We start from the raw sequence: 11,406 nt of genomic DNA, 5'->3' as shown, positions 1-11,406 counted from the left end.
TGTTTTCTCTCCAACTGGATAAAAGAGTACTGAAGGAAAAAAAAAACGGGGAGCACCCATTGAGCAAACCTCACATCCCACTTGGTCAGTGTCAAAGTCTTCTCCAAGCTGGACCGACTAAAGGGGTGCTTCCACGTCCCCGTAAATCCATATGACATTGCCAAGACCGCCATCATTACGCCGTTCAGCGTGTTCGTGTCCAACTACGCTACCTTTGTATTGAGCAGCTGCGGCGCATATAGCAGATGACGTATCAGATATTCAGTGACCCCCTTTCTGTGCTGTCGATGTTGACAACATCATGATATATTCCTAAAGCAAAAAGGAACACCAAAACCATGTGTTCCAGTCTGCAGCTCCTGAAAGACAACGGCCTGATGATGTACTCGTACAAGTGCCTTTTCTGTGTTTTCAAGTTTGGAAATCTGGGTCACGAGGTTTCAGTCCCAGGCTTACGTTCAACTTCCGAGCAAAGTTGCCGCTGTCAGACACTGACCACCGTGAAAGGCCTACACGAGTTCATCAGCATGGTGAATTGCTACCACATCTTCCTACCTTGCCATAGCAACCACACTGGCACACACTATCCAAGGTCCAGATCGGTAAGCCTTCGGAGGGACCACTGCCAATAATAATGCACCTGTAATGCCACAAAACAGGCTCTGGCCAATGACACCATTGGCCGGGCTGTTGTCATTCCCACAGCCCGGCGCTCCAATTACACTTTCAATGGACGGCAACAACGTCGTCGTCCAGGTGGTCGTTAAATGGACATATAACAGCATTTCCACATCTCTAGGTTTCTTCAGGTGCAAGTTACGTCCAACAGAGAGAGATACAGTATCTTCCTTTTTATTTATTGTTGGCTTTGTTAATGGTGATGCCAGTAAGTTCTAAAAAAAAAAAAAAAAAAAAAAAGTGCTCTGGCACCCCTTCGGATAGATATTTAGTTTTTTTTAATGCTAGTTTTTACTGAAAAAAAAATATCGTTATTGCATCATGAACAGGATATCTGACAATTATGTTCATGTTGCACAGCCCTAGTATAGACAAACAGTATGTAAAAGTTCAATTAATGTTGAGGCTAAGTAAAATATCACAGCTGATCATATCAAGCTTTCCTTTAAAGTGGCTTGTGAAATTCTCACTGTTAGTTTATTAGGGGTGAAGGGGAAGCTTTTAAAACCAGGGTTTAAATGGTATCAATTGTGGTAAAGAAAACTGGGGTTATTTATAATTGGTCAGATTTTTGGAGGAATATTCATTCCTTCTACTCTGTATTTCTCACAGCACTGTTGTAGAATATTAGCTTGATGAGTGACAATGAATCTATTTTTTTCTCCATTTTCTCTCTCAGACCCTGCAGCTCTTTTTAAAATTTCTTTACTTCTTTGGTTCTCCATAGGCAGGTTGTTTTCATAGGTAAACAAATTCTTGCTCCCTCAACCAGGTCCAAGCATCGCTGAAGTCTGCTCTTTAAATCAAGTCGGACCAGGCAGGTAAAATAGGGGACATTTTTTTAAGACTGCAACTTGAAAGGTTGTAAGTGTTTCGTCACCCCTAAGGTTTCCTGCTGAAGGCACACCAATGAAATTAAAAAACACAGTTGTAGTCAGAGTCAATGGTCACACACATGTGGTCTAAACAGCATTCAACTTAGATAATGTTTATTAATTGTTTAATTATTGTCTATTTTCATTTAAGTTGATTTGTGTGTGTATAGGGGTGGGTGTACCTCTCTTGACTTTGTAACTTTCAATAGTAAACATTTTGAAACACAAATAATTCCCCCTCCTCATCAAATCATTCATCTATTTAAAGAGAGGGAGTTCAGGCCACCAATGTCCTTGATAAGAGAATTTTATGCGGAGACATTTTTCTCCTGTGGATGGCAACAAATGCCACATTTTAAAGTTCTACATCCAGGCTATACAAAGGACTGACACGTGTTCATTGTTGGAGGAACCTGGTGGTTATAGTTATGACTTTCAAATTCCTTGCACCAAGACTGCCATGCAGCCACAGAAGAAAAAAACATTGTTATAAGTTACCGTACCAGAGCAAAATGGGCAAAATACACTGATATGCATTGCATCTGTCAGAAAGGGTTAAAGAGTCTTGTACTTGTATGTGTGCACGACGGAACCAGTTTATCCATTCATCCATCCATTGTCTGATCCGCTTTATCCTCACAAGGGTCGCGGGGGGGGGGTGCTGGAGCCTATCCCAGTAGCCTGTCTTCAGGCAGTAGGCGGGGTATACCCTGAACTGGATGCCAGCGAATCGCAGGACACACAGAGACAAACAACCATCTGCGCTCACACTCACACCTAGGGACAATTTAGAGTGTTCGTGCATATTTTTGGAATGTGGGAGGAAGCCGGAGTACCTGGAGAAAACCCACGCAGGACCGGGGAGAACATGCACACTCCACACAGGAAGGTCGGAGCTGGGATTGAACCCGGTTCCTGTTAGGTCGACACGCTCACCACTGGGCCACTCGGATTTTAGTTTATTCTATTTTATTTATTTATTTACACTTTTGCTTTGGATCAAAGAAGAACAGGGACAACCAAAAGCAGGACAGCAAACAATTGCCCATTACACGGAATGTGTACAACTTTAAAACTTTCCTTGCCCAAGCTCCTAACATGTTGACGATTCGAGGGTCATTTGCATCGGCGGTCTAATTTATTTTCAAAGTGCTCCTCCAAGAGTAACACCAAGCTAACAAATTTCTTGCATTCCTTCAAGCTTGCACACTTGCCATCTTCAGTCGACACAAACAACCAGTCCTCGTTGCTGGGCACACCAGGGGTAATTTGACCAGGACAGACATGCTTCCCAAAATAACTCTGATACCCCCGCCTGCTGTCCTTACTCACTGGAGCTTGTTTTCCCCCTCAACACTCCCTGCGTGTCAGTGAGTGGTCCAGAGAGGTTTGCAGAAGGGACAACGTCAAGGTGTGACTGATCTCCAAGTCTGGAAAGAAGATACAATTGTTGTCAAAAGGATTTTTGTTTGGAGCTATGAGGGTGGGAGCTGCAGCCTTAGCTGGGGGGATATTTGGCGTATTGGGGACAATATGTTTCTTTCTGGCCTTTAGCACAGACTACTGGTTGGTGGCCAGGGACAACTGCGGACCTTACTCAAGGCACACCACAGAAACAATAGTAGAAAAAGATGCCAATGGGACGGAGGTAAGACATGATATGAACATTGTTTGTTAAAAAAAAAGAGTAAAGTATATTTATAGTATATACAGTATATTGTGGCATCCCCTTCTATTCAAGCTAAGAGCTTTTCCTCCATTGACATTTTTTGAGGCCAAGATTTTTACGAAATAAATAATAACATGAATAGAAAGCATGTCAAAAGTTGTTCCACCATTGATGTGACCTGTCATCCGTTACAAGCCAACTAAAAAAATAAATAAAAAAACATTTTGAGAGGAAAATAATCAGAATAACTGACAGAATGAGGTTGCAATGGCGGCCCGGTAGTCCAGTGGTTAGCACGTCGGCTTCACAGTGCGGAGGTACCGGGTTCGATTCCAGCTCCGGCCTCCCTGTGTGGAGTTTGCATGTTCTCCCCGGGCCTGCGTGGGTTTTCTCCGGGTGCTCCGGTTTCCTCCCACATTCCAAAAACATGCATGTCAGGCTGATTGGGCACTCTGAATTCTCCCTAGGTGTGAGTGTGGGCGTGGATGGTTGTTCGTCTCTGTGTGCCCTGCGATTGGCTGGCAACTGATTCAGGGTGTCCCCCGCCTACTGCCCGGAGACGGCTGGGATAGGCTCCAGCACCCCCCGTGACCCTAGTGAGGATCAAGCGGTTCGGAAAATGAATGAATGAATGAATGAATGAGGTTGCATAAGTGTGCAAACTCTATCCTAACTTGGGATGTGACTCTGTTCAGAATGAACCAATAAAGGTTTGCATAATGGATGGCATTCAAGCTCATGTTGATGAGGAATCATCACACACCTGCGTCTGTGGAAAGTGCCTCTGGCTTCCCCCAAAATAATATTCAGCTTTTTAAGAATTTATTTATTTATTTGGAAAGGAAAATCAAGGCATTTCTTTTTTATATCGCACATTTCATACACAAAGCAACTCAATGCAATTCACCCAAGCAAAGACACAACCCCGACAAGCATTATTTACAAACACAACATATGTATGACATTCAGAAGCAAATCAGACAAAACAAAAGTCGCTTTTGCTTTCCCAGCAGAAGACTGATGGTTGAATCCACAAATAATGAACTGCGGCCACTGATCGGACCTTTAATTTCACTTCATTTGCAGCAGCAGTTTGCTCTGTCTTAATGTCCATAAGGACATTGCGCTAATGCCATGCCTTTGCAGACACACCCACCAAGTTTGACAGCTGAGCGCAGTTTGCACCTGTTTTGCCCCTGATGGCACACATGACAAAGTATAAATGCTGCTTTGCGCCAACAACACCGTGGCAGAACAATGGCAGTTACAAAGAGACATTTTCCCAAATCACACCTGTTTACAACAGCCTGCTCAATCTAACATCATTTTCTGCTGTTTATAAATGTAATTTATTTTTGACATTTGGACAACATGTCATTGCATCTGTCTGTAAATTTCATTCGTCGGCCACTCCGTCGATCCTTGGTCCATCAGTCCCCTACCTCTGTGCTCCCAAAAAAAAAAACACGTCATAGTCCAACAGATGAACGTATCTACAAAGTACATGCTTTACACAGACAGACACTCACATACATCTCACATACATTTACTGTATTTTCCAATCTATTGAATTGTAAAAGTACAGTGGGAGCATGCTACTGGCTGCCCTCAGCTATTTTAACTCCTAAAATGTCCAAAAGTTTTTAACATGAAGTTTAAAATGGCTTATCTTTACCAGAAACCCGCTCTGCATTATGGCCAAAGGTAAAATCCAATCCAAGCTGCTTGCGCTTCTACTCCTGGCCATAAATAATCATCGTTATCGTCTACTTCTTCTTCATCTCCTTCTTGTTCTCCTCATTCTTCTTCTTCTTGGTTTATTGGCGGATGACAGTTCTTTGGTGCATACCATAACCTACTCTACAGGAAACACTTTTCCATATACCGTAGTCAAGGGATGCAACCCTGCTTGTATCCGGCCCCACAAACAAAACAGATGAGAGAGGTGGAGTGTCAGTTATCAGCAAAACGGGCATCCATCAATGACGGACAGAGTACTGAATTGTCATGACAACGTCTATGTGTGCCCTGCGATTGGCTTGCAATCAGGGTGTACGCCACCTAGTCACGATAAATGTCAACAATTGCTTGTTGGGAAATTAACCATAATTACATTACTGTTTTGGAAACCAAATTTAATTAGGGACGTATTTGCTGAAGCTGAGATTATTTTCGAATTTTTCGGGGGCGCTGTGGCTCCAGTCGTCTTAATCCATTCTCTGTGAGCAGGGGGCGTGGCACTCTAGGCGATCCTGGAAAGGCAGAGCAATCTGTGTTTGTCACTGACCACAGTTGTAAGGGCCTGGTCTCACTCAGTCATGATCAAAAATCCTGTCCGAGACCAGACAAATGCCTTTGATTCCAAGAAGAGATCCAGTCCCTTCACAAGTCTCGAGAACTACAACACTCATGGACAGGGAATGCCAACAACACAAGAATACGGTGAAAAAGAAAGCAAATACAACAAAACATTTTTCTGAGTGTGCAAATACATTTGAATGCTTTCTGTCTCTTTTACATTATCATTAGTAGACAATTTATAATTTTCAAACTGGATCCAAAATTTAAGTGTAAAATGATGTTGTACCTTCACGGGGCACTGACTTTCTCCAGCCTCAGAAACGTGAAAGTCCACCCACATTTTAGGGTTGCTCCACCCAGAGCGCATTATCTGAGATGAAGGTACGTAAATAGCAGACTTCAGTCAATGGAGGAATGCACGCAGCCAGGAAAAGCTTGCAAATTTATTTTCCCTCTTACGCACACGGGAGAATACGGACATAAGTGCATCGGCACACATTAATGAGCGCTACTAGTGCTGAAAAGTCCAACCTACTGTCAGCCTTTCATTTTCCATAAGAGGTTAATTAAAGTTTCCCTGTGTCATCAATCATATTTTTGACAAGGCGGTGGAATTTATGAGCATGCATGTTTCATAAGTTTCCCCATGAAAGCTGCACAAACCTCTCGATCAGAACCACATTGGAGGCCTTGAAATATTTCTGTTTGCAATATGGACCCTCTAAGCATCAGCACAGCCATATGTTGACTGACTGACAGAAACTTCGGCTGTCGTGTCTTTATTTGACAACTGATGTCAGCTTGTCTCTTTTTATTCCTCAGCTGCAGTTTGTGAAAGCAGTCACCATCTCTCCTGCGTATCTCACACTCCACCATGAAGGCTTTTTTTGGCGCTGTCTGTTCCACGTAGAATCCACCGCAAATGAAGTCTTGGCGACATTTTTCAGTATGTGAAACACTTTACAATGGTGGAGCATTGTTTTGATCTGAATAGTGCTGTACTGGACAAGGGGCCAGATTTGCTCACTTCCTGTTTGATGGAAAAAAAAAGCAATACATTTTCCAACATTTACATAAATGTTTTTTAAGTTACCATGCCATAGAAGCTTCCTCTTCAATATCACCTCAATAATTCCCTCATCCGTTGAAATCATCAGCATTCATCAGCATCCTTCTTTGTCAGCATTACGCATACACGTTGCGACTTGTTTCACACAGTGGAACACATCAGAGAGAATAATGATCCAAATAGACAGAAGAAACCTGTAAAAAAAATTGGATTCGTACCTTTGTCCAGTAACATTTTCTCCCTTGTCACATTCGTCACACCTGAACAAAGTTTGGTGGGGTTTTGAATGTGAAGTTGCGATTATGCAAAACACAATCATGCAAAACCCATCTGTCGCGTCCTACATGGCCACATAATTGCAATGAAAAGGATACCTTAGAAAAACAAAGCTAACAGTGGCATTAGACTCGACAAATTTTCAATTTATTAGACCACTGGAAGGCTTATGCCACACAGCTGCTCTCCATTAGCAGCATACAAAACTCTGTTGTTCGACGATGGTTAATACGGCCGTATGTAGACGCTAGAAAATATAATTATTACTGTTGCCCATGAATCTAACAAAAAAAAGGCATGTATTCGAGGACGGTATATATACTGTATATATATATATATATATATATATAACATTTTTTTACTTCTAATTCCAGACTCAAGCTGTCTCAAATTTGGGTTTTCAGAAGAGGGATTCAAAATGTCTCATTACTTTACAAATGTGATTATCGTGTTCAAAAAAAAATAAAGATTTTGTTTGCTCTCCCTACAAACATTGTGTTTTCCTTTTACTTGTAGCAAACCAACCGGCATCCAAGGTGTGTGTCCATGGCTACCTCTTCCCATTACCAGTTGTGATTGGACGAGTACCTCATTCCAGTTATGATACTACAGCAGGTGGTGAACATTTCAATCATGACTTTCTTTTCAGTTGCTGGGAAGATTTGAGACTAGTACTGTGTTACTAACCCCCTGTTGATGAACATAGTTTTTCCAATCAAAAACACAGACCCTACAGATTGGATTATTACTAATGGTGATGTGCTTGTATTTCTTAAAGTGTTTCGAGGTTTCTGGACAGTGTTTATCATCCTCGCACTGGCCTCGGCTCTGACTGGAGGCTTCCTACTGGTCTGTGGCGTCCCCTTTATCAGCCATAAACTCTACAAGCTGGGTGGAGCCTTTCTCATCATTGCTGGTAAAATAGCCTTCAGCTATGCGAAGAACACTACTGGTCTGTTGTGTTAAATATACAGTGAAGAGACAATAGTATTGTACATTGCCCTCCTTTTGCAGCTAAAGCAATTCTTACAATTTGGGCAATCTACAACACGCGAAATATATCTGAGGGACCTTTGCTCATTCATCAAGAAGAACATTTGTGAGGTCAGGTCATGATGTTGGATGAGCGAAGTTCATCATCTTTGATCTACTTCACCCGAAAGGTGTTTTTATGGAGATCAGAGGCAGGAAATGATTGCTCGCCCACCCATGCGTTTATTTTGTGCGCTGGAACACATCATGGACGTGCTGCAACATACTTCCGCAGACATCAACGTCATAAATGTATTGAAAAGGCGAGAGGACGGTGGTTTGTATATAATGTATTTTGCAGAGGAAACAAATTCTTTCAGTCATTGCCGGTGTGCGCTATGCGGTACATGAGAGTCACACCCTCCACACAATGATGCATCTAACTCACTCACTGTAGAATTACTGCGGGGTGAGTAAACATTGCTACCATGGTAATAGTAAAAACAGGAAGGGTCGAATGGCATTAATCGCCCAATTTTTGTTTCTCCGCAGCATGCTTGTTCCTGTCTGTGTTGGTGCTCTTCGTACTTTGGATGGAGGTGGTGGATGTGAAGCGTTACGTCCTCCAGGAGAGAGGGGAGACATGTATCGATATCCAGGTCTCGGTGCTCTATGGCCTGTCGTTCATGGTGGCTGCAGCTGGCGTGCCCCTGGAGCTCCTCTCTGGATTGATCTTCATGCTTGTGGGACGAGCGCTGCTTGCCAACAAGTGAGCAAGGCCATCTGGCATAAGAGAGGATACAACTGACCTTTTTGTGTCCTGCGCGGGAAGAGATTCATTCAAAATCACATCATTGTCCTGAGAAGGCATTGCTGCAGACATTTTTGGGGGTATGGAATGTCAAAAGAGTCTGTGCCGCCAGATAGCACAAGATAGCCCAATTTGTTTGACAATGCAGTACTTATTTTGTTCAAATATAAAATGGAACTGAATTCGATTTTTTATAAAGTATCTTTTCATCCATTAAAATCATTTGGGATGAAAACTTGGGTTTTTCTCAAGGCTTTTTGTGATGTGTTCATTTGTCACCAGAGTTTCGTGTTAATGCCAGCGAAAACGTAAATGTTTATTTCATGTAAAACAGATAGCCTTCATGAAGAGTTCATAAAAAAGGTTCTCTGAGCTTCTTTAATATGTATCTATGTACGCAACGTCCCTCTATCGCCACGGAAGAAGCCTGTGCTGCATCTGTGGTTTTTATCTCAGGAATATTGTCTTACCTGACAGTCGTCCTCTGATTCAATTTAACAAGAACAACTCCCCAACCACAAACATACTCAACAGTCTATTAATTTATTAGCCAGGATGCAAGTCATACGTGAGCTAGCTATCTAGCTATCTATCTAACTCTCTCAATAATTAATTAATAATATGCTCTTTTATGTATATTTTATGTAACCTGCATGCTCATTGTTAAGAAGTACAGTAAAGGACAAAAAAAAGTAGCCTCCAGTCGATCAATTATTTCTTTTGCATATAACCCAATCTATGGTCTAAATGGATTATTTGCATAATTCTAGCAACAATAAAATACAATCTCGAGTGATGTATTGTTCCTTGACAGCCAAACCAAAGCAACAGTCAGCAGACACAAGTGATCTCTGCAACAGATTGTCTAATAATAGAGCACGTACAGGGACTGGAGTGCCAGCTAAATAAAGAAGAAATGTGTCTCAACTGTATGTTCCAACTGTATGTACTATTGGTTCTTTACCTGATTTTTGCTGGAAGATTGGGGCACATTGAGAAACACCACAGTATGGTGAAGTATTAAAACTGATTGTATAATGTTTTGGCAGAACTTTTTGACACTGCTCTCGTGTTGGACTTCATGCCGCTTATCTCGGTCAGTGCGTTTATGTGTATTAGATGTGCAGTGACATAATTAAGTCTTTGAGACAAACAGAATTGTTGATGTTTAAAGTTTGCCAAATCCGTATATTGGATGTTTAACTGTTGAAATGACAAAACGTAATATACAATAAAAGTCACGTTTATTTATAGAACACAGTTAAACATGTCTGCACTGAACCAGTGAGGTAGTGCATTGGGTAAAAAAAAAACGAATAATAATAAGAGAGAAAGGAAACGACTGAGATAAAAGTAACTGATACAGTTGTAAATTTGATGTTTAAAAATAAAAACAAAGACAAACACAACACGTGGTACATTAAAGGATTAAGATATTTTAGATTTGAATATTGCTCTTGTTATAACTTCGCGATGAAATCTTACTTCTAATAACGTAGTTCACCTTCAAGTCATGGAAGGGATGTTATGTTTGACTATAACGGCAACGTGTAATAAGAAGTTAAGCATCTAACAGTAGAAAGGTCGTCAAACCTGAGAAGCTGCCTAAAATAATTCCCGCAAGTGGCCAGCTGAGGTCTCTGTTCCCATGCATGGTTGCACACAAGAAAGAATTATGGTGGGAAAAGCATCGGTAAGGAAGGGGTAATACAAGAAGTATTACGGAACAGAAATGTGAACTGTCTGACTTGTTGGTGTTCAACACGCCACCCCCCAACCCCCATCTCCTTTATCAATAATAATGTGGAACATTGTGAATTCCTAACAAAATGTCTTCAATTTCTAAATGAAAGCCATCAGTGGATGCAGGGAACTTAATCCGTTCCTGACCATTTCATGAGGTACACCTGCCATGTGCATCTCACAATATGGGCTGAGCCAATTTTGGCCCCCACATATGATGCATTGATGAATAATTTCGCTTTGTTTGAATAAATCAATTTTTAAACATTTTATTCAAACTGTGGGTCCTCGCTACATCATATTTTAAGTAGAGGTTATCCCTTGAGCTTTTAATTAATGAAGGGCAAAATATCGGTAAAATCTCTCAGTACGATGCGTAATGCAGTGTACAAGTGAAAGTAATAAACGTAGTACCAGTAGTTGACGGTGTCATTCAAAAACGAAGCATTATTATTGTTATTGTTGTTATTATTATTATTATTATTATTTAATAAAGGCAGTATTCAAAATACAGCTCCGATTGTGCGGATATACCCAACATTGTAGCCAGTTGGTCCAAAATTACATTCTATCGTGTGAATTACATCTTGTTGTTTTTCCGAGCATTATTTTGTACCACAAAAAAAAGCAGGCAACACAGGAACAGGCACATTTACCACCCCTAAATCATCTGGACTGAGCACCAGGACCAACGCAAGTGAGCTCTAATCCAGTCAAAAGACAGGATACACTTGGTGAGAACACTTTTCTTCCATGCTCTAACCCCCTAACAGTGGTGAGCCGATTACCTGCTCCGTGTGTCAGACCTGTGTGTGTGTGTGTGTGTGTGTGCGCGTGTGTGTGCGTGTGTGTGTGTGTGTGTGTGTGTGTGCTGGTTATTTCACATGTTGCGAAGACATAAGTCGATTGACATAGGTACATGTTTGAGTGTTACCCTCTATGGAGGCTCTTACCATCGCTTAGCTTTTAAGGGAAGCGTTGGGAGTGGGGCAGTGAAAGGTCCTCTAAAATA

General features: G+C 41.5%; 1 protein-coding gene across 1 annotated transcript; it reads left to right on the top strand.

Annotated features, from left to right (window-relative positions):
- The first annotated feature begins 2,340 nt into the window (after positions 1-2,340).
- LOC147208689 (transmembrane protein 182-like) lies at positions 2,341-9,923 on the top strand. Its single transcript, XM_086099404.1, has 5 exons — positions 2,341-3,201; positions 6,346-6,469; positions 7,385-7,483; positions 7,647-7,784; positions 8,393-9,923. The coding sequence occupies exons 1-5, from the start codon at positions 3,031-3,033 to the stop codon at positions 8,611-8,613; spliced, it is 753 nt and encodes a 250-aa protein (XP_085955530.1). The 5' UTR covers positions 2,341-3,030; the 3' UTR covers positions 8,614-9,923.
- Positions 9,924-11,406: the final 1,483 nt, after the last annotated feature.

This window comes from Hippocampus guttulatus, chromosome 2 (genome assembly GCF_054856545.1).
Source record: "Hippocampus guttulatus isolate MCC_2025c chromosome 2, RoL_Hgut_1.0, whole genome shotgun sequence".
NCBI classification, from domain to species: domain Eukaryota; kingdom Metazoa; phylum Chordata; class Actinopteri; order Syngnathiformes; family Syngnathidae; genus Hippocampus; species Hippocampus guttulatus.
Note: the sequence above shows the minus strand (reverse complement) of the source record. Positions and strands in the feature narration are given on the sequence as shown.